Source organism: Daphnia pulex, chromosome 11 (genome assembly GCF_021134715.1).
Source record: "Daphnia pulex isolate KAP4 chromosome 11, ASM2113471v1".
Lineage (NCBI taxonomy): Eukaryota > Metazoa > Arthropoda > Branchiopoda > Diplostraca > Daphniidae > Daphnia > Daphnia pulex.
Window position 1 is genome coordinate 4,902,354 of NC_060027.1, and position 22,863 is coordinate 4,925,216.

At 42.8% G+C, this 22,863-nt stretch overlaps 3 protein-coding genes across 4 annotated transcripts; 2 read left to right on the forward strand and 1 right to left on the reverse strand.

Moving 5' to 3' along the window:
- The first annotated feature begins 662 nt into the window (after window positions 1-662).
- Window positions 663-12,714, forward strand: LOC124207098 (prostaglandin E2 receptor EP1 subtype-like). Of its 2 annotated transcripts, none has more exons than XM_046604386.1 (8): window positions 663-1,219; window positions 3,532-4,717; window positions 5,796-6,116; window positions 7,921-8,054; window positions 8,218-8,276; window positions 8,451-8,869; window positions 11,332-11,587; window positions 11,901-12,714. In XM_046604386.1, exons 2-8 carry the CDS (start codon window positions 4,481-4,483, stop codon window positions 12,044-12,046), a joined length of 1,572 nt encoding a protein of 523 aa, XP_046460342.1. In that variant the 5' UTR covers window positions 663-1,219; window positions 3,532-4,480; the 3' UTR covers window positions 12,047-12,714. The 2 variants fall into 2 exon arrangements, with proteins under 2 accessions (XP_046460342.1, XP_046460343.1); XM_046604387.1 differs by having other exon boundaries at window positions 3,537-4,717.
- Window positions 12,715-15,627: 2,913 nt separating this feature from the next.
- On the reverse strand, window positions 15,628-16,684 carry LOC124207066 (DNA-directed RNA polymerase III subunit RPC1-like). Its single transcript, XM_046604328.1, has 3 exons — window positions 16,411-16,684; window positions 16,169-16,322; window positions 15,628-16,104 (listed from the first exon to the last, which is right to left on the reverse strand). The coding sequence occupies exons 1-3, from the start codon at window positions 16,452-16,454 to the stop codon at window positions 16,018-16,020; spliced, it is 285 nt and encodes a 94-aa protein (XP_046460284.1). The 5' UTR covers window positions 16,455-16,684; the 3' UTR covers window positions 15,628-16,017.
- Window positions 16,685-19,280: 2,596 nt separating this feature from the next.
- Window positions 19,281-20,329, forward strand: LOC124206999. The gene is made up of 3 exons (XM_046604236.1): window positions 19,281-19,381; window positions 19,461-19,688; window positions 19,773-20,329. Exons 2-3 carry the CDS (start codon window positions 19,494-19,496, stop codon window positions 19,956-19,958), a joined length of 381 nt encoding a protein of 126 aa, XP_046460192.1. The 5' UTR covers window positions 19,281-19,381; window positions 19,461-19,493; the 3' UTR covers window positions 19,959-20,329.
- Window positions 20,330-22,863: the final 2,534 nt, after the last annotated feature.

The following is a 22,863-nucleotide window of genomic DNA, read 5'->3' on the forward strand; positions in this document are numbered from 1 at the left end:
CCTCGGTTTTGCAAGGTGAGAATCGAATCAATCTCGCGTAATCTCGTTGAGACTGATGGATGGCAACGGGTCGGGACTCTCTGCTGCGCAATGTCGACAGATCTTTTCCAATGCCCGTCGATCCGGAAAAAAAGACACAGTACATACAAAATGTTTTGGTTTTTTTTTCTGACTTGAGAAACAACCAACTTGAAAATGTCCTAATTCGGTCAAAACAGGGCGGAGGTGGCCCTATTTTTCTGCTAGAAATTTTTGGCGTCTTACACATTGACGACAGCGGGAGATAAAACATTCGTCAATCGCTCTGGTCAGAAATTGTAACGCTGCTTTTCCGCCCAGCAGCCAATATAATGTGTCTCGTTAGGAAAGAGAAACCAGACTTCATATCAATCGAAAAGCTTCTTCTTCTTCTTTCTATAGCAAACTTTTTTCCACATCGTTGGGCCCTGCAGCAGCTCGTCGATTTCATTCAATTCGGGAGTCATTGGGATTTGCGTTCACGCGGGACACACACAGCAAGATCGCAGGAGGCGGTTTGGTTTCTTTTCCTTTCCCTGAGATGGGTGGGCGCCGGGGAGGTGGTGCTTCAGCCGGCCGATGCACCGTCGTCGCTGGTTGTTGCTGGCTGGCTGTGTACAGTCACAACGGGAGTGAGAGAGCGTGAGCAGCAGCGTGTGTGTAGTATATAGCGGGAGATTTCCACCCAGTTGTGCTTCAGTTGGCTGTTCTCTGTTTTTCGTGCTACTCGCATCTATACGCTGGCCGGCCCTCCGTTTCGCTATATAAGTCCCCCCCCCCTCTTTTTTTGTGTTGGGGGTCCGGGCAGTCGTCCAGTTTGTGCCAGAACAAATAAAATCACCCACGCGAGAGAGTCTCTTCATTCGTATATATAACTGCCGCTTGATATTAGCGTCGGACTACATCACCCAAAGTTCTACTCTCGTTTAAAACAAAAACTAAAATAGCTAAAAGTTTCTGCGCTTTGATTTCCTTAGTATTCCCGTGCGGACGAGTGGCCCGTCGTCGCGAGGTGGTGGGGGACATTGTGTGCGTGAACTCATTTCTTGTTTGGTTATTTCCGCTCCTGATTGTTCTAACATTTGGTTTGTTCGTGGCGAGAATTGAGAAAGTCCCAAACAGCTCACTGTGGAGAAGGGGCGGCGGGCAGGTCCGGCCCCAAAACAAATGGCCAGTTGAGGTGCTGCTGCATTGTCGAGAGGTGAGTCGCGCAGCATTTATTTGGTTGTTGTTGTTGTTGTTGTGTACGTCGCCACTATTTATCGCTCATTCGGGGCGGAGTATATTTATACACTTTGACGGGCAGTTGGGTGCAAAAGAGATTGGATGACGGGCCAGACGAACTTGCTACTTTCACAAGTATGTACACAGAAGAGATGAAGGGGGGATGTTGTCATTGTTCGATCGGCGTCAATTCGCTACTCTGCGATATCTACGTAAGATAGAAGACCGTCAAAGTCAATAAAGAACATAATGACTTTTTTTGTTCTTTTTTTTATGATCGCGGATGATCGCTTCGAGTGTGTGTTTTTATTCCGTCGCACACACGCCGGATCCGCTTTTTATTTCACACTCGGTAACATTTTCAATTTGAAATGACTTTATTTTTTCTTATTATCATTTTCCCATTACCGTGTTCTTTTTTATTACGACGTGGATGGCCGATTTGATGATACAGAAAAATAAGACTCGGGGAGTTTCAGTCACTTCATTATATAATAGCGCAGCAGTAATACCCCAGCTGGGAGATGATCTAATAGCTAGACGGCCATTTCATTTGAAAAGTTGTTGTCGCTGCTGGAAGTTGAGAGATGGACTGCGTGGTAAGAGGAATAACAGAGCGCCGGATTAGAAGCGAACACGATTTTCAAAAAGCCCAACGTAAATTTTGCTGTGCGACGGCCTGTTGTATTATAAGAAGAGGAGTGCCTTTTGTGAAGTAGCCCAGGAAAAAGACGACGACGAAGACGATGCGATACGGTTGACACAAGATGGACAGATCCATCATGGCGAATCCATTCAGCATTGTCAACACGACATGGCGTATCTCGTATGCGAGAACACGATTCCCCCTCGGCTCTCCTTTTTCGAGCGTGGCCCATTTGAGTCAAAGAAACACAAGGATGACTATTGTCCTCCCATTTATTTCCTCAACTCTCGTCTCTCCGTCCACGTATATTTAGCCGAGTTCAGAGATAGATTTATATATAAAAGGGCGGACTCGGCAGGAGCAGCTGCACCCAAATTGGCTACGACATTGGCCTATACACGCCGCGTTGTTGCTGTTCCTAGAAATCAAATCGAAATCATTTGTAGCATTGAATTCGGCGTAGTTGATTTGACCTGTCAGCCAACATAGAGTACAGCCATCCATTATACTCTACCAGTTGGGCCAAAAGTGACTAATAAGTCACACACATTTAAAACTCTTTTGCTTCTGGAATTTCCAACTAGAAAACGAAATGAAAAAAAGGAGGCGATATAATATAAAAACACGTCGTCCATTTAAGACAAAATAAAAAGAAAGAAAATGGAAAACGAATTTTATTTGGCATAGACTTGCAGAGCTCTAAACAACACTCGCATTTTCTTCTTTTGAGAGTCGGAAACTTTTTTGGCTCGATGCTGCTGACTCTCTTTTTCTTTTGTTTTTTCTTATTCTTTTTCCTCCGCTGGTTGCTGGTTCTGGCTGGTGGTTCAAAGTCTTCCAGCCATCTGGTTTATAGCCATAAGAGGCTCATTGCATATCCTATATACTTTGAAGTTTGCAAGATTATGCCGAACGGCCAGCCAGGAGCTAGAGAGGGACGCGCGCGAGTGATGTGTCCTTCAACTTCTTACGGCTGATTCTATTTTCCTTTTTTCTTTATTTTTTCCATTTCTTTCTCTCTCACTGGCGGACTCAAATTGAAGCTATAGTCCAAGTACGTTTTGTTTTTGTTTTCTTGCGCGCTTAGATAACGCAAACGAATCGTTTTCGCGGTGTTACTTACGCCGAGGACGGACGGCGGCGGCGCACAATGGTCCGGCACTAATTTTTTCCCTCCCCGTTTTGGCGTGGGCCATCTTCATGTGCTGCCGTTGGCTGGCCACGGGGAAAATGAAATGTCTTGTAAAACAGAAAAAATCCAAGACAAAAGCTGAGCGCCGGGTTTTATGCGTCGAATTCTCGCTAATAACTTCAAGTTAATCTACGCGATGATGATGACGCCATTTCGTTTCTCGTTATTACACCATCGAGAGACTTTTCTTTCATTCCCTTCGGTTGCCAGGTGTTTTTCTTTCTTTATTTTTTAATTTCCAAAAAGAAAAGAAAAATAAAAGAGATTCAAAACAGTTCATTTGTAAAATTAGACAAGCTGCATGGCCCGTCCGTCTGTCCGTCCTTCTGTGTGTGCTCAACTGTGGCGAGAGAATCCAGCAGCAAATTATGCATAACATATATTATATGAAAAGAGAAAGAACGAAAAGAAAAGAAAGGGACACTTTATCTACATTGTCTTCCTTATTTAGTATAGGATGTGTGCGGGGGACGTTGTTGCCGGAGAAGAAGAAGCGAAGAAGAGATGCGGCCACGGCCAGCAGCAAGGAGAGGACACCAATAATCTAACGGCCAATGAAATGGGCCCCGCCGATGTCCCGCGTCATCTCGTCGTTCCCGTCTAGGAGCTTCTCTTCGCTGTCGTTCCACTTGAAAAGAAAGAAAGAAAAAAAGGAGCAGCCGCAGCAGCAGCAGTCATTTGGCAATCAACGACCTTTTTGTGATTTTTATTCGATATTTAGAACGACGTCGACGCAACCCAGGCCCGGCCAATGTGAACACCGTCCATTTCCTATAGACTGAGAGACTCTCGCACAGCACACAAAATCCTATCCTTTTCATCAGCGGGGGGAATATCTATCCATTTCTATCTATAAATGTCTATTCCTCTTCTCATACATATCGACGCCGTCCTCGAAACGTGAAACGACGCCGAATAAAATAAAAAAGAAGAAGAAGAAGAAGAAAAAAAAACCGCACGTTCGTGAAACCTGAGCGCGCACCCATACCGTGTGTGCCTATAACATAACCCGACCGACACTGTGCTGTGCAATATCGACACTGCTGGATGCTAATGTGATGGCATAGCCTTCTCCCTTCAAAAGTGCATAGCGCCATATTATATCCCGGCAGCTTTTTTGATAGTTATTTCCTTCTTTTTCTTTTCTTTTTCTTTTTCGTTTTAAATTTCCTGCCGTGTGTGGGAAGATCCCGCGTGGCGTGGAGAGTGGGCGGAGTGTGTGACAGTTGATGGACGACACCTTATTCCATTTCTGCAACGGTGGGAAAATAAAAGAAGAACATTAGAAACATACATACCTCTTTCAGATCGAATAGAAGAGTGAAAAAAGAAAGAAAGAAATAGCGCAAAAAAATCTCTGTTTGGAATTGGAGCCAAAAGTGTCACTAAATAGGATCACCATGGAGACGGCGCTGAGGGATCTGCTGGAGCAGCAGCAGCAACAGTACCAGCAGCCACCGGAGCGCGTGACGACCGAGGCCGCCGCCGTTGACTTTCTATCGATCGCCTCATCGGCGTTTGTGATTTCGCGCAACGAGACGGGCGGCATTGGAGGAGGCAACACGAGCAGCCTCCTGCTGGCCAACAGCATCGTCGCCAACGTCAGCGGCGTCCGCCACTTGAATCCGTCCGTGCAGGTACGTCCATCATGCCGGGAGGAGAAATTAATTGGGCAACGCCGTACTACGTATATAGGATCATCGTTGTCACATAAAACTTGATTTACCATCCACCTTTCTGGGGCTGCATGCTGCTGGCCAGTTGCGTATTGCGCTCGTTTCTTTTCTATCTGGAGAAAACGGACGGGCACTCTTATTGTTTTTTTTCTGTTCCATCCCTTTGGCCATATCCCACCACCTTATCGGCAGCTATAAATTAGTGGCTGGGTGGTCGAACGGCGCTTGTCCGCGTTACCTCCGTCCGTCGGGTCGGCCATTCTGTCACCAGCAAAAGAAGCAACTCGTTCGTCTTTTTCTTTTCTCTTTTCTTTTTTTATTTTCGGGTTGTTGTTGTTGTGATATATGATTATCACGGGCAGAGAAACAACGGGACCGGGTATTACTACACTATATACGTAGAGCACTTTCAGTTGTTTTTCTCACTCCATCTGCGATGTATATAGTATAGTAGTACTTGATTTCTTGTTGGGCTTCATTTCCGTGACGGAAAACGCCAAGACTGATTGGTCGAGTCCTCCGGGGGGCAACATTGCTGGGGCTGGTGGTGGGGGGAGGGTTTTATATGCGTTGGACTAAGAAACAATGACTATGGTGTCTGTGTTGCCTTGTATAACATTAGATATATCGTGCCAGCAGCAGCAGCAGCAGCAGGGGTAGAAGGATTTTGGGAAATAGTTGTGTGCTGCTGGTGTTCTTATTTTCTAGACGGAACGTCATCCATCATGTCTATTAGACGTCATGGGAGCTGCATAGGAGAGACTATATCTGTAGGGACGCCTACTAGTACTACACTACTAGCCCAACGAAAGAGTTATTGGATTTGGAATGACAATAGACTGTTGACTAACGCTGTCACGCCTCATATATAAAATGTGGCTGCTGGACGGAATATCATATCTCTATTGGGTAAAAATGTATTCAAAATAGATGCGGGCGGGAAAAAAGAAAAAATTTTAATTTCTTATTATTAAACAGTTCTTTTATTCTTTCCTTTAAAAAAAAATATTTGAATTGTTGTTGTTGTTGTTGTGCGAAGGCGATGTTGACGGTGTTTTACTTGCTGGGCATCTCCGGCAACATAGCGGCGCTGATCATGTTGGGACGGAACGAGACGGCGCGCAACAAGCGACAGACGCTGATGCTCAAGTGTCTGGCGTGGAACGACCTGCTGGCCGTGACGGGCAGCTCCATCCAGATGCACTTGCAAATCTACATGCCCAGCCGATGGGTCCTCACGCCCTACTTCTGCGGCGTCCGCGTCTTCTGGCGCGCCTTCGGACTCGGATCTGGGGCCGTGGCGCTGGCCATGGCCGTCGAGCGATGGTTCGCTCTCACCAAACCTTTCGTCTATCAAACGGTAATCGTATAGCGATAGCAACTACAACAACAACCTATACCAAACCAAAGAGGCAGCGAGCCAAGCCGATTCCGTTTGTCTTATACGAGATTTTGACTATACGTCCAAGTCTTAAGAGTCGGCCGGCCGTCGGGCTGATATAACCACCCACTAAAAACAGAACAGCCGTTTCAATTGGACAGAGCGCCGAATAGATTATTGTATAGACGAATATTCTTCTTCTTCGAGATTATCGAAACAAGTCCGGCTAGGAATGCGCCAGCAACAACTTGAACTAGTCTCTCATCCACATCAGTAGAGAATATACCGGCCAGGGTCAAAACCCATCGGCGGCCCGCCTTGTCGGACGTAATACAGAACACACAACTGCCCCTGTTAGCTTTTGTTTTTCTTTTTTACCCACCGGGATATTCAGTCGCAAATCCATATTTAGGCCTGGCCGGGACCCCCATAATAGGTCCGTGTTTTCGTCCTGTTTTACAAACTGTGTGTGGGTCTTATCCGGTTCGATATGAATATCCACTATACACGCACGAGCGTAGTTTTTCTATTTAAAAAGAAAAGAAAATCGAAAGTCTTTTCCATTCATCAAGGGAAACGGCCCGGCTCCTGCTGGTCCTTGAACGTTCTCTAAAACCCACAGTCGTAGTAGTACATAGTAGATTAGTAGCTCAATATAATGCACTCACCAAAGTGTGTAGTGCGTAGACTCGATCTTGAAAAAAGTTTAGTTTTTTGATTTTATAAGGGCTTTTTGAATTTATTTCTTTTAAAAAAAAGAAAGAAAAGAAAACTGACAGCCAAAAGAAAGAAAAAGTCAAATTATTTATTCCGCCAGAGTCAACTTTTGGCTCAATGCCGTCCGCGTCTATAAAACGTATCACCTACATTTATTTCTCTCGTTTTTTTTCAAAAAAAAAGCGCGCGGGTATATCGAAAATATAGTACTTGGGGATATTTCGTACTTCATTATCTTCCGGCGGGGAAAGATCATCCGAGATATCGATCCCCTCTCCTCTTTTCGGCATCAGCAGCCTTTTGGGGATACATGCACCATTATGCAATCAGCATAATAATATATCGCAGCAGTTGCCGGGCCGCGCAAAAAGAGAGAAGAAGAAGAAGGAAAAGTTCGCAAAGAGTATTTTATTTCGGAACATAGACACACACACAAGATGAAGAACTTTTTGAGCGCAGGAAACAATATAACATGTGGCGAGGGTCTTTGTCCAACTTCTTGGGTTGTCAATGAGTCGAGTTGGCCGAAAACATGGCCGAGTATCCATGCTGAACACACACACACAGAGTAAGAGTAGTGTGTGTGTCTAGTCAACATTGTTGTAAACAAGCAGTTTAGAAAAGTGTAGGACACGCGGAAATCGATTGGTATTCAATGCGGGCGCTGTGCACAGCTGGACGCTGCCTAATGGATATGACGCCCGCTATATCCATGTACAACTGACTGGCTGCGTTATTCTATACCATGTTTAATCGCCAAACGATATGTTAAGCAGCTGGATATTTTATATTCACTTATCTTATACATACCAACAACAACAAAAAAATATAATAATAATAAAAAAAAAGACTTTGATTCATTTTAAAAGAAAAAGTAAAGAACTAAATTACAAGAATCAAAAGAGAAATACAATTTATTTTTTTTGCCATTCTTTATTCTTGAGAAATTATAATTATATAATGTTGTCCCTTTTCACATTTCTTTTATTTTCTGAAAAAAAAATAAAATAAAAAACGAAAACAAAAAAACAAAAACAACAAAAAAACAAAACAAAAATATTTGCAGAAAGTGACATATCGCCGAATTCAGAGCTCAATCTTCGGATTGTGGATTCTGGTCACGATACTGTCCTGTTTGCCGTTTTTCGGTTTCGGTCTCTACTACGACACGTCCCAGGTCGGATACAAGCGCTGCTCCAGGTAAGACAAACTCCAAAAATAAAAATAAAAAATACAAACCAATTTCCCAATCAGAAATAACACAAGAAAAACCGGACGAAATCAAAATAATAAAGTCGGCATTCAAATTTCCCGCCAATGATTAATCACCTTTTCCATACATGTTTCATTTTTTCGATTGCAGGTACCGGTTTGGCACGACTCCCGACGATATTGCCTACGCCTACATTTGGTTCGGTTTCGGTGCGATTCTATTTCACCTTACATAACTACTACATTTAATTAGAAATCCAATTTCACCTTGAAATCGATTTTCTGTTTTTCTCAAGTTTAAATTATGCGCCTTGTTTCTTTTTTGGTTTATTTGAATTTTAAAAACTTTCGACTGACATTTGGCGCGGTCGTTGGAGCGATTAGGTCTGACCATGTGCGTGCTGATTGTTGCGTGCAACTTGGGCGTGATCGAGGCCCTTTACCAGATGAACCGGCGGAGTGGAAACCGGCGGCTGACTCGCTACCCGGCGGAATTGTCGTCGTCGTCGGTGACGGCGGCCGTGAGCCAGCAGCATCTGCCGCTGCGGGACAAGCAGAGCCGGCGGTTGTCCTTCTCGGCCAGGCGGAGCATCGAGCTGGACAACAACAGTTCCTTCTCAAACAGCTCGACCAGCCGCCACCACCTGAGCGTCAGACAGCGCGACTCGTCCGGGAGCTCGTCCGCCTCCCGGCGCCACCACCGCCACCACGATCCCAGCAACCAGACGCAGGAGGAAATTAAATTCGCCCGTCTCATGGCCGTCCTCTGCATCTTCTACGTCCTCTGCTGGATCCCGCAACTAGTAAGATCCCATCTCTTGCGCCTACACATATCAATATCGATTCCATTCCCATTTTCGGCTGCGGATCGTCGAATGTTCCAGACATTCAAATGGGACCCATAAAAACATTTGTGAGCATCGTCACATGCAGAAGCTACAGAGGCGATGAGCGGGCGGGAGTAATTTCAAGCTAAACGAATCAATTCGAAATCAAATAAAATGTTGAACGACAAGACCCACAGCAGCAGGCCTTGCCAATCTTGATCTCGAAAAGAAAAAAAGAAATTTCCCAAAAAGCTGCTCGCCCTTGTACATCAGTTTGCTGTTTAGATCGTGGAGCAAAGCCTTTTAGTCGAATGTTACGTAAGGCGGGTGGGGTTGGGAGGAAATCGGGCGGTTTAATATGAAAAAAAAAGAGATAAGAATTTAACGAGGCCGAACAGCAGAGAGGACAAGACACTCCGTCGTCGTCGTTTGAGGGCCGCCCGCGACATGGCAAACAAATAAAAGGATCGTTCAGTAATTTATTACTCTTTTTTTTCTCTTTCGGTCTTTCATTGCGAGTTGACAGGGCGCGCCCGGCATTTCTATACATATTCAAATCGGCTATTTAGTCGTCGAGTCGCATCTAAAAGGGAAATTGTATCAATTTGAGGCCAACTGTTGAGGCCCCGTGTCACCCAGATAGTAGAGGAGAGACCATGACCACCACCACCACTCTACCAGGATCCCGCGCCGAGTGCTCACAAGGTTGAAACCTTCAGGATAAAAGGGTATATATAGTATAGTACAGATAGTCGTTTGTGTGTTTTAATGTATGCGCACATCAATGACCTTTGGCTCTGCTGCTGCTGGATTCTGACCGGCTTTTTTTATTTGTCTCCCGCTCCGTGTGATCATCGCCATGAAATTGAAAGAGCTAGAGAGACTTTTTCTTCGTGCGCTGTGTGTTATCCAAGTCTGTCTTATTATTTATGGTCGAAAAAGTCAACGAGCGGGTCGCGTCTTTCTTTTCTTTTTTCTTGAAAGAAAAACTGAAAAAGAAATTTCGTTCCGCATCGGCTATTTGTCGCCGAGTGATATATTTAATTGATTTTCAATGTAACCATCGTGAAAGCTTCGCAGTCGTATCGGATGTCCGGCCCCGTCGTGATGGCAGCGAGCCGCCCGCTGAACCAGCAGCAATATATATAGGATACACATACATACACTATAGTATACATTTTTATCTTTATAACATGTTATGTGTGTGCCGCGTGTCTGCCAGACTCTGCAGCTTATTTCGTTTTTGTTTAGGGGTTATTTGGTTTGGTTTGGTTTAAAGCGCGGGGAGTAGTTTAGTTATTTTGGGAGGTTTTCCTTCTTTTTTCCCCTCTAGAGCTTGTCTCCCGTGTGCCAGAGATTGCCGTATATCACTTCACCCGATGTCAAGCGCACTAAACTTCGCGATTGAATAACACAGTTGGCCCAAGGCGAGCGTGACAGTCATCTCTTACTTCTTCCTTTTTTTTTCTTTCACGAAATCCATTTTAATATTGTAAATGGCGGTAGGAGGGAGCTAAGCCATGCCATAATCGGAAATCGGCCAACTAACCCATACCAGACGACTGCTGCTGTTGGTTAACATCAGTTTGCGTTTGTTGACGTGGATGTTGGATGAAAGCGCTCGACAAAAGGATTACACGAGTCGAGGAGGTTCAAACTTCAATCAAGTTGCCATTGAAATTGCACACCGCACGGTTTCTTCTTCTTCTCTTTCAAAAGGATCATAGAATAATTTAGCGAGTCATATATAGAATGATGGCCAAAGACCCTCCCGTCCATAATTCCATTTATTTTTCTTTTCTATGGCCCGACCTGTCAAAATTTGTTTTTCGCAATTTTTGTTTTTTTGTTTTCTTCTCTTAAATGTTTCGCAAATTCTTCGAGATAGTGGCGGCGGGCGTGCATATACGGAGCGTCTAACATACAATCGGAAAACAAGCATATACCAATTTTTTGTTATTTTCCATTGGCGCGCACGCGGGAGTAGAGCCGGCGATAGGAGCGCTTCGTGTGGCATTCAAATTGACGGCGATCGTTATTAGAGGCGGACAAGAATGGCCATGTTGCATGAGCATCTTCTCTGCCTAGACATTCGATACACACCGTATAGAGGGGAGAGTGTCGGTTTGGTCTGTTGTGTCTTGTAGGTACGGCGGCCGGCGTACAGAATAAATTCGGCTCACCAAAAACGTCCGATGCGCGCACACTAGAGTGTGATAAAGGGCCGTCTAATGCTATAAATCGACTGGCCACAACAAGCGAGCCCAACGTTTTTATATAATCAAACCCAATCTTCTTCTTTTTTATCTTCAAATTCAAATTCAATAAAGAAGAAGAACGAAACAAAAAAACAAAATTTCGAAATTTGTTGAACACGAAAACGCATTCTTTTCTTCTTTCTTTTTTTTTATCCCGACGCGTGTGTGTAAATCAAATAGGTGGCCATTCCGATGGGTTTGGCCAATCCGAGCAACCAGGAGCGGGTCTTCTTTCGAGTGGCCGACGTCTGCATCGCCCTCAACTTTGTGCTGGATCCTTTCATCTACGTCCTGTTGAGGGGCCAGTGTGGGCGCAGTTGTTGCTGCCGGGCCTGCAGCCCGTCCCGCTGCTGCTGGCCGTGCTGCCGCAAGATGAATCGCCAAGAAACGTCGTTCGCATCCCAATTGGCCAAGGACGACGACGCCAAATTGGCAGGTAAAAATCAGCCCGGCCTGCCCACCTATTATCTATCCCTGTAACTACTAGGCCTACTACTACCGGCCACTAGACCAGCACCATAGGCCATATATGAGGCCACTAATGCCCGTTTGGCCCGTTTAAGGTCATGTAGCGATATGTATACCAGGGCGCGGACACAAACGCCAGCTACTTGTTATAAGCTTCTTCTTCTTTTCTCGTCTATTGTTTTTTAAATTTATGATGATTTCTTTTTCTCTTCTTTCTCCTCTTTCCCTCCTATATACCACCTTGCGTGTGTGTGTGTTGGGGATTTTTCTTCTTCTCTTAGTCGGCGACCTTGCCTTTGGAATGCAGACTCAAGAGACGACAGCCGTGCCGGATCGAGATTACGTTCCGCTCAAAACTCTGCTGGCCAACAACGAGAATGGCCTCCTCATGCCCGCAGTCAATAACAGCAAAGAACACCCGGTCTGAAATCATCCGACGAAACCAACAACCGCAAAAAAACAAAACAAACCATCGTCTAGATATTATTATTATATATATACATACCGTAATACATATATACAACAAACGATGTAATTGAGAAGCTACAATTAGCGGGTGCTTGTGTTGTGTGTGTGCGCGCGATCTGGCGTGTCTATATAACGACGGACTGCTGACGGATGAGACGACACAAACAAAAAATTATGTGCGGATCAAAATGATGCCCGTTTTTTTGTTGTTGTTATTTAAAAAAAAATTGTACTACACTTTTTGTGTGCTGGGCTTTTTTCCCATCACATTTTTTTTCATTTTGTTATTAACTCCTATTGGGTTTCTTGTTTATATTTCGCTGGAAGAAGAAAGAAAAAAATCCGTCTGTAAACAAATGGTCGCCAAAACTTATCCCACAATCTACTCTTTTTGGTACCTCTCTCTCCAAAACAATCCCCAAGTGTGTACGTATAACGTTTGTCGTTTACTCGTGTGTGTTTGTACTATACTTTGCTGTAGTTTTTACGCCTCGAAAACAAAACAAAAAAAGAAAAGAAAAAAGGAAAAAAATAACGAACAATGTTCAACCCGAAAAAAGTCGTAAATAAATCCCTCCCCAACAAGCGCATACATCTATACATAACATACAATATGTACAAGTTGCATCTATACTATCTATCGTGAGAGTTTGAAAGGGAATAACGAACAACAGATGCAAAAAAAAAGAACATGTCCGGTCGCAATTATTTGCCTAAATTATTGCACAACGCTGCAGCAGCATAAAAAGAAGGAAAGTGTCTTTTCTATTTTCCGACGGATAAGTTATTTGACCGAGTCCGGTAAAAAATAAATTACGACGTTTACTTTCATTAAAAAAGAAAAAAGTTTAGACATACGGGCTCTGCTCTCTCTATATATTCTGTCGATGAGTGTAACTGAAAGTCGCGTTGTTCTGTGCACAGGCGCGTGGGATTTTCATTTGAATTGACCAAGTTGATGGATGGATTGATGCTCCTAGCTCGTCATGATTTAAGTCCAACGGCCAGCACTGACAGCCTCCATAGACTTGAATGGAACTCTTTCACCCACCTAACGAATTTTTCACCATAATTGACGACGTAGCGAAGCCAGCCATAAGCCAAACAGGGTAAGTGCCGTTTCTAACAATACAAAACTGTCGGAGTTTTTTTTATTGATTTTTATTGATTATTCGCTTTAAAACAGATTCTTTTTTATAATGTGAAACAATATACCTACATCTATTTTCTCGGTTGTTAACTTTGTCCACCTAAAAACAAAACAAAAAAAATATTTATCACTGGTTATGAATAATGTTCTAAATGGATGAAATTTAATTTTAGTCTTTAGCAAGTTAATTTATTTCAGGTATGGTATGTAACCTTCCGTTGAGTGCAGCTTCTAGTCTGTTCTGTCTGTTCATCGGATCGAAAAGTTTTGAATCTCGCAGCAAGATTATTAAAATAATTCTAATCTCATATAAAATTTAATTAGATTTGAATTACATGTACGTATCAACAAGATATATACAGACGTAGGCCAAGCCATTTTGCAAGATATAAACCTAGACACGCTTATAGACAGCGACAAATGGTTAATATAGTTGATACAATAAAAGCTCATGTTTGGAAATCCCCTAAATATTTGTATCTCATTTGACCATTTGAAAATAGTTGCGTGTATGCAGTGTTAAAAAAAGGAAACAAAAAAAAAAAAAAAAAAAAAAATAGATAGAAGCAAACGACATAGCAAACGACATATTTCTTTTGGAAGCTCTCATGTATTGGCCTTAAATTAAACCGGCCTTCATATTTCGTGAAACCATATTTCTATAGGTCTAAAAAGATAAAACTTTCTGCTGGCTTCCGCAAGGAACGCGGTGGAGAGTAGAGAAGACATCGTTGTGTCCCAAAATAAAGAAGACGAAGAAGTGGAGGATGTTTTAAGTGACAATGATAGTGCTGTTGATTCCGAGGATGATTAATTTTAGCCTAATTATGTTGCTTTTATTGCTAATTATTTATATGTGAGCCTATGAAAAAAATAACCAAGAAAAACTCCAGGCTCGCGTGACTACGACTACCCCACCGTCGCCACCATACCTCCCACCATATTTAACCATATTATTTCTCGGTAATATTATTAGCTAAGGAGATATGTAGACAATATAAGCTCCCACAGCAGCTCCCAACAAAACAAACGGTTTGACACCGTGATAAACACTATCACGTAGATATCTTTTTGAATTAAGCGCCCAGGATACAGTGTACAGTGTTGCCGGTATCCACAAAGGAGTAAAATTACGTGAAATTCCGTTACACACCGCCGTCTGGTGCCCCAAGGACTCAGATATCGACGTGTGTAATCTGGGATTATAATAAATCAGATGTTTCTCTATATTTTAATGTAAAAATTGTATTTTCTAAACAAAGTTGAAAAAAATTACGGTTTTATTAATTTTTAAGATGATCTGTTGGTATTATAGTCCCGTAATTTGACGTCTGTCATGCGGGATTATTGATCAACATAATGTTAGCTTGCTTCCTAGAGATAATTTGGGCTTGCTAAACAAAGTTGATTTTTTTACGGTTCCCGCTGACCTCGGGATCCAATCACGCTTGAACGCCCCGGCGAGTAGACAGACGTGGCTTTTCTTGTGTCTCATCCCTCTTTCTCTAACCATATTTCAGCCTGAAACCTTTTGCGAAATTATAATCATTTTTTTGTTGCTGAGCTCCCAGACTATGAAGGTCTACCCTCTTTTATTGGTAATTACAATATCGAAATTGCGGAATATTCCCGGTGATTCGATGCGTAAAACGTTCCCGTAACTAACCACTGCTATGAACCTCAAATCTCTCGGACTTACCCTTAACCTAAATTTAATCACGACCACTAGATGTCATTAAGTATTTTATGTTTTGTTTCCTATACCAGCCGATAGAGAGTTGAGGCGGAGGCAGGTAGACTCACCAAGTCTAGCAAAGTTTCCACTTCTTTGCGATACGCCAAGCCGAGAGGGCAGCTTAGAGGCTTTGATAATTCAAAGCTCCCTCTAACTCAAAGCAAACCTCCAACTATAAAACAGCTAGCTATCCCTTGCAAGAATTGTTAGCGGAAATGTATATTTTTTAATCTTCTTATTTCTTCTTATTTCTACTTAATTCTACTCTCATATCCTTTCGTGGTGTGATCCTAACATCACATAACTTAATCATCCAAGGCTTAAAGGGTAGGACATGCTTGGGATAGGTTGGCGCAAATAAGTTTTGGGTTGGCTTTTGGAAACCAGAGTTGCTTTTAAAAACCGGTTGATTCGAACACTTTGAACAGATTTAACATTTTGACATATGAGACAGATTTTGACATTATTGAGAGTGATTTTTTTGTTTAGTATCCATTGTGTCAAATGTTTTTTTGGCATTTATCAAAATTCGGATACTTTTTCATTTTAATGGTAGTTTTTCACGTAAAATACTCCAATTGCTCGAGCTCGATCTTGAGGTTCTCGAGTAGGCAAGCCACAATTTTGCGCTATTTGGTGGCCGCGTACTTTTCTTTTTTTTTTGGCAACAAGGTTGGACAAGTGCGCCCTCGGAGAAACGATAGGTTATAATATTCTCTATAAAATACTGAAAATATGAGCAGCAATGATGTTAATTTAGGATTTAAAAAGTAATGTGATACTTGATTTTCCAAGGATAGTAAGTTAAAGGATTCCATTCGTCATGTTGAGACTAAGGGGAAGTCAAAGATGATGGCAAAATGATGCAAAACATATGGAAAAAGTTTTCTCTTATTCCAACGATTCTTACTCTCAAAAATTATGAAGGAAACAAGAAATTGTCGATATAAAAGTTTTTTTATCATCACATTTTTATAACTGTTTCGTTGTTATTCCACAAATTCTTCTTAATAAAAAATTTCTTCGCAAATTTTTATTTTTTCCATCATAAATTCGTAACCAAACGGATCCTAGACGTTCTGTCCCGGATCATCTGTCCCAGACGTTCTGTCGCATCTTTAACACTCATCCCCTGAAAACAAAACACACATTGTAGGATTTCAGTGCAATGTCAATGTTTAAAACTAATAATTTACCATTTTCCTGTCCAACATTCCATATTGAACGGGTGTTCTGGAAGAATCTTGATTACCAGAAGAATTCTCCAGATACAGTTTTTCGCTCACTATTTGAATGTGGGCTTGTTGTTGGATTTCATGGGGGCTCTCAATTCCAAAGCTTATTTTAGCTCTGTTAATGAGAATGAATACAGTGATTATTAATGATTATGGACAATTAGTCCTTAACTTTATTTTATTTTAAGGAAAAAGAATCTTACATCTTTCTGATCACATCAGTTTCTCGATACTGTTCTTTTACCATTGTTTCTACCTTATTTCTACGGTATACGAGGGGTTTTTAGAACGACTATTGTAAAAACACGTGTAATTTTACACGATAAAGGAATGTGTTAAAAAATGTTGAAGACGCTGTTTGCCTTGCAACTTGCAGCACCAAGCCAGCAACCGCCAAGGCGCCAACGAGCAACTGACCGTTTGACCAATTTGAGCAGCTACTGTTTTTCTTTGAAAAGTGGCGCTAAAAATCAAAACAACTACTCAATTTTGAAGTTTGGCGTCAGCCACCTGGCGTCAAACATTGAAGCCTGCCACAAATTACAAACGGCCAACTTTTTCAAAAAAAGATGAAGGACGTGATAGTAGAAAATCTGGATGAAATCCGTTTAAAGCAGTTTCTCGTAATTAGCTTCCACCAAGGATGACCTTTCCTTCTAAAGAACCAAATTATGAAATCTTCCTTCTACCTTGTTACTCTTCCATTATACTGTACCTACACTAGATGCTTTTAAGCAAGTTTCGTTCTTACCCCTACTTTTCAGCCCGAGATACATACCAAAATATAAAATTTGTTTCTTTGGTTGCTACATTGAATTACTCATGCTTTAGCTCATTTTTTCACTAAACCACAACAAAAAAAGACACAAGAAAAAAATAAAATTTGAGAAAAAATTATCCAGAAGACTTGTCTCCACCACGACAACTCTTCATGAAGGCAAAACTAACTGAAGCTGGTAAACATAGTCGCAGCCTTCGAAGAACAGTCTTTCACCCACTACTCCCACCATAAAACACCCCCGCAGCACCTCACAATCGTGGGAATTGAGAAGACAAAAACGTCTTCCAGTCGCAGTCTTCCAAGAAAGAGTCTTCCACCCACTACTCCCACCATAAACAACCCCCCCGCAGCACCTCCCAATCGTGGGAATTGAGAGAATGAGTAACGCTCGCACCGCAATGGTGGAGTGAGGGGGGGGGGGATTGATTGGATGGGAAAATCAAACAGTCGTCAATTCAATAATCTCTCGGACCAGTTCGAAACGAAATTCCACGACCAAATATAGGATGAAAAATTCATTTTTATTAAAACAAAAATGAAATTAACTAAAAAAAATAGATTAAATTTCAAAACACCAAGAAAAATGTTTCACCTGGAATGTGAGAAAGCAGTACGAGCCCGACGATTTGACGCTAATGAATTTCGTGAGGTACTCGAAACTATCAATTTAAAAAAATCATAATGAATACAAACATTACCTTTTATGGCAAACTTAAAATGTTTTCTTTGCTTTGTCACACGAGATGGGTCCCTCATAAATTCAATCCACCTACGATATGTCGTAGAGCCAATGACATTTTCCACCTCAGGTTCCTTCTTCGAGTTTTATGCAGGGGTTTCTTACAAAATTAGATGTTTCACAATGTGTTTCATCAATGTTTCATCAATATCTGCGTCATAAGCTGCATCACCATCTGAAATTCAAAAAATTTAATTTACACTCTTCTTAGTTTTAGTTTAAAACTAATTAATGTTTGTTTGGCTTTTTTTCACTTCGGCTTTTTTTTCTCTTACCAGACAAATGAGATTGGCACTCTTTTTCTTCTTGGACACAGCCTGTTTTCTCAAATTCTGGCAACTTGGCGTCACCTATAATTTATAATCAGGTATTAAATAGTTATATTAATTGAAATAATAACATTTTAATAACAGTTTTCCTACGTGAGTGTTCAGGTTCCAAATCCTCCACTTCAGGATCGTAGTCTGGTATTATCCTATCTTCTTTAAATTTTAGGTATGTAATTATCAATTAGGTAGATTCATTTGTATATGTATTACTTACTGTAGTAATCCAGCTGAAATTCTTCTTCTTTACTTTCTCGTTCAAAGGAGAGAAATGGATTGTCTAGTTCTCTGGCTGCGGTAAAATTTTATGAAGAAGGCTTTCGTTTAGCTCGAAGATCGGTGAATTTTTAACAGTTATCCAGCAAAATTGATAATGAAACATCGGTATTTTGTTTAATTGGTGACAGTTGAAAAAAAAAATCATCTGGCAACGGCGTTGCCTTCCGTTTTGCCGGGAAGACTGAGCAGACGACGTCAGCTGTTAAAGTTGATACAAAAAAGTTTACAAAGGCTAACCAAATAACCAATTTCAAAGTTTAATCCGAACGACCTAATAAGTATAAATATCGGTTAAATAAAAGATTATTTAAAAAAAAAATAATTCAAAAGTGACTAAAGCGGAAATTCAGTGAGTGGATGTAGGATTGGCCACTTCACGTGAAGTTAAAGGTCGTGAAAACCCTCGGACCAAAAAATAGAAAAAATTCGAAGATACTGATTGAGATCAGATTGGGAATCAGAAGAATGACTTCGAATGGAACTATTAGTGTCTGTGAAATAGTGGCTTCTACTTCTAAAACATCATCCCGTGTGGCTGGTAGAGCAGTGCCGGAACCGGAAGCGGGCGAGTTTCCCCTGTTAAAAACTACTCAACAAGCGCATCAGGTACAATCCTATTTATCCCATCTCTCTCTGCATATTTTTTTCAATCTTGTTAATTTCTTTGTCGATGACAGGTCAGCGAGAGTGAGGTTTGCTCAGAGCCGCCGTACATGTTTCGCCCCGTCCAAAATCCTGACGATGAAGAAGTGTAGGGCTAGGGCCGTGTTCGCACACGAACACGCACGAAATTGGTATACTTACTGTACTTCAGTTGTCTGATGTAGACCGAACAAGCCTGCTTGAACTGTTTTCTTTCCTTTTCATTTTTTCCTTCTCTGTCGTCTTTTGCGATAAGTATGGGGGTACAGAACGCGCGGAATCGACCCAAACAAGACAGCTGTAACAACAGCCCGGAACCGTAGAGCAACGAGCAGCGAAGTCACCGCAAGTCGCCCAGCTCGGCCAGCAACTGTTCGTCATCGTCTTCTTCGGTCGTGCATGAGAAGGTGCGTCATCTTCCTCACTTTTTTTAATTCGCGTTGGCTTCTTGATTGTCTTCATTGAATTGATTGACTCTTGTCACAGGATAAAGGCAATAACGGCAACAAAGCCAAGTTGATGGTGGGAAGTCCGAGCAAAGGGCACAAGAGACGCCAGTCACGCCACGGAAGAGGAGGAGCTGGTGGGGACACTGCTGGTGGGGGAATCGGTGGTGAAGTGCCTGGCCCAGATGGCGAGCAGGCCGGCAACGGCAACGAAGATGAGCGTGGCCAACCCCGCCAGAAGAAGAAGAAGAACGACGCCAATTCTAAGGTGAGTCTATCGATTGAGCCTCTCGCTACTTATTGGTTTAAAATTTAAACAAATGATTTGATTTTCCAAATCATTTTGCCACAGAGTCCGTCCGAGAGCGTCTCGAGCGAAAGCAGCTCACTGGAGGATAATGGCATGAATCATAGCCTACTCTATATAGGAAGCCGAAAGGAAGGATATCTCTCGCGTGTTGGAAAAGTGAAGCCTACTTTGCTCACCTTTCCTCCGATTTCGCATCTTCCAAGTGGACCCAGGGGGGCCATCTGGTGAGCGAAATAATGACACGCCCTCCGAAATTTCGAATGTTATGGTTTGGGGAGATTACCCTGTAATTTATGAAGGCTCCATTAATATGTTGCCGTGAGGGATTTCATGACACTGTTACATGGAACGGTGTACATTATTGTTTAGTGAATGGCCCTTCGTAGCCTCCATCTTTCAATCTGATTCCATTCCTTCGCGAATGAAATCATATCGATAGAAACGTAAACAAATCCGTGTTTTCAAATATCGCCACTAGACGATAAATTGGCTCCCGTGGGTCCACTTTGGGCGGAGCCAAATAAGAGGAAGGGAACCCAAATTGGCTTCCAAAAAAAGGCCAAACCTTTCGGCTTCCTATATAGAGTAGGCTATGCATGAATGGATTGGACGGTGAAGTCGATCAAGATCTCGAACTGAGCGAAGCTCGTAGCGCTGGTTCTGGATCCGCTGGCGGTGGCTCCCGAACCTCATCTCCAGAAATGCCGGCCAGCAAGAGCACCGATGCAAATGCGCCAGCCATTGCCGAGCAAGTGGTTGCACCCAACGAGTCCTCGTCCGCCAATCCTATTGCTACTTTGAAAAACGCTTCTTCCGCCATTTCTGCCTCAGCTACCAGTGCCATGCTAGCCAATGGAGTGGCATCCAGCGATGGGGCACCAGACGAAAAGGAGAGGAGCGACTCTCCTAGTCCCCTACTCACATTGGCTGGCCCTCGCCCAGGAAGCTTCGAGGCCATGAAACCCAACCAATCCGAGGATCTGCCACCCATGGTCAAACTGGAACCGGATTTCAACCCGGCCACCACCGGTTCGACAGCGAACGAAGATATGAAAAGTCGTCCGGCAGCGCTGTTGTCGCCCACTTTATTGCAAGACAAGGCAGTGACTCATGGGGCTATTTATGGGGGCAACAAGATACTCACGCCGGCCTGGCTGGGCAAAGAAGACATGTCGCTCTCTTCGGGTTTCGGTGGCCCTTCCTCGCCCGAACTTCCGTCACCTACCACGTCGTCCTCGTCTTTCCCACCTCCACTGGACATGTCGATCGACAGTGCCAACGGAGCCCTCAGGGATGCCAATAGCAGCGGCCCGCCAGGGTCTGATCTGCACTCGTCGCCTGTCATGGTGCCGCCGGCTCATTCCGGCTTCATTCGACCCTACGCTCCGCTGGAATCCACCTCAGTTATGGTCGACGCGGTCCCTTATTCGATGGCCTCGGCCGCCCCTACGACGACAGCTAATCATCCGACTATTGCTCCTGCATTGGGACGGTTGAACCTGAACCCGTTGCCCATGTCGGCCCCGCGTGACATGCCCGAACAGAGCGACCCGCAAAACTTGAAAATCAAACAGGAGATGGTGGACCCGTCCGCAGTTTCGGCTTCTGCTTCACCGGCTGTTTCTGCTGCCTCGTTGCGGGACATGTCTTCCATTCCACGAGATGGATCAATGCCATCCGTGGGAAGTGGATTTGCATCTTATCCCCCCAGCGTCCCAATGGCCTCTCTGATGGAGCCCAAGCGCGAACCTGGACTTGCTCATCCGCACCCGACAGCCTCTCCTCGGCTGGAGAAATCGTCGAGTGGGAGCGGCAAGAGTGATTTGCGGTTTGACAAGCGGTCAAGTTTCCAGCAAGGGTATATATTTACAAGTAAATATCCATTCAAGCATTATCTGACCGCTAGATGTGCTGTGTACCGGCCAGGTTTAAAGAAGGGGATTACGTGTAAAAAGTTACACTAAGGGGCATATAGCTCGAAAGCCGGCCTAGAAGTTAAGTAGGTAGGTAGGTAGGCCATCGCTTAACTAACCCCAGGCTTGCGACTGTCTCCAAGTATGTCCACTGGCTCCCACTGTATGAGTTCATTTTGCGATTTCTGTTAACTCTGTACAGGAGCCTGTCATTTTTTACCCAGACCGGACCCAAAACCTACAAAAAATTGACTTCCCGATCACTTTGATAACTATTAAACTACAGAACTGAAAGTATTCAGGGGGTGATATAGGAATAACAATTTAGCGCAATTAAGTAAAAAAATAAACACATATGTGCATTAGAGAGTTGGAATAAAACGGGAAAAATAAAACTGTCCACTATAGGTCTGATTTACTCTACTTTCTTAAAGAAAACTGTTTTCTTGGTTTTCCGGTTTCGGAATTCTTGGATTCTGTTACTGTACAATAAGAATAAATTTATTGTTCCCTTAGCTTTCTGACATTGAATTCTCCAGAATTTTTGGCTGGACTTGCTTTTTTCGACTCTGTCCTCTCTAGCTTTTTTGGCCTTTTTTCGTTTATTAATTTAAACCTTCTTCCTCTTTTCTCTCTTCGTCTGCTAATTCAAATAATTTATTAAAAGAAATTACTATTTGGAGGTGTTTGAAGTTAAAAATACCAAATTCGATTCCTTGATAGGTGTCTTCAGTTTCTATCACTTCTTTCTCTTCTGGCACTGAAACTTTGCCCAAATCATCTACGTCATTTCCTGACAAACCGTCATGCGACTTCGTCCTCATCATCTACAGAGACTTCGTCCTCTTCATCTGCAGATTTCACCCTCTTCTTCTACAGAGACTTCGTCCTCATCATCTACAGAGACTAAGTCCACTATCGACGAATTTCGTAAAACAAAATTCAAATGAAACGTTATGTCTTCCCAACTAGCACCAAACAAACTATAAACGCATTAGGAAACAGTGACTTATGCAGCTCAATGCAGGTTAGAGATCTGGGAAGGGCTTGTATAATTATTCGATCATAATTCTCGATGAAGAAGGAACATAATCTCCTTTTGTAGAAAATCATGATTTTCACTTACTTTACCACATAAAAGTTGTACACATATTAGAAAATTCCGACGGGCCAACTCAGGAGGAAAGAATTTGAATCGAAGTAAATGAAACACAAAAAAA

Excerpts from the sequence above, each read along its gene's own strand:
- LOC124207066 (XM_046604328.1), bottom strand. The coding sequence starts at position 16,454 with ATGGTAAAAGAACAGTATCGAGAAACTGATGTGATCAGAAAGAT. Across the intron at positions 16,323-16,410 it reads ACTGATGTGATCAGAAAGAT|AGCTAAAATAAGCTTTGGAA; the intron begins GTAAGATTCTTT and ends TCTCATTAACAG. Across the intron at positions 16,105-16,168 it reads GAATGTTGGACAGGAAAATG|GGGATGAGTGTTAAAGATGC; the intron begins GTAAATTATTAG and ends TTTTGTTTTCAG.
- LOC124207098 (XM_046604386.1), top strand. The coding sequence starts at position 4,481 with ATGGAGACGGCGCTGAGGGATCTGCTGGAGCAGCAGCAGCAACAGTAC. Across the intron at positions 8,277-8,450 it reads CTACATTTGGTTCGGTTTCG|GTCTGACCATGTGCGTGCTG; the intron begins GTGCGATTCTAT and ends TGGAGCGATTAG. Across the intron at positions 11,588-11,900 it reads CGACGACGCCAAATTGGCAG|TCGGCGACCTTGCCTTTGGA; the intron begins GTAAAAATCAGC and ends TTCTTCTCTTAG.
- LOC124206999 (XM_046604236.1), top strand. The coding sequence starts at position 19,494 with ATGGTGGGAAGTCCGAGCAAAGGGCACAAGAGACGCCAGTCACGCCAC. Across the intron at positions 19,689-19,772 it reads AGAACGACGCCAATTCTAAG|AGTCCGTCCGAGAGCGTCTC; the intron begins GTGAGTCTATCG and ends ATTTTGCCACAG.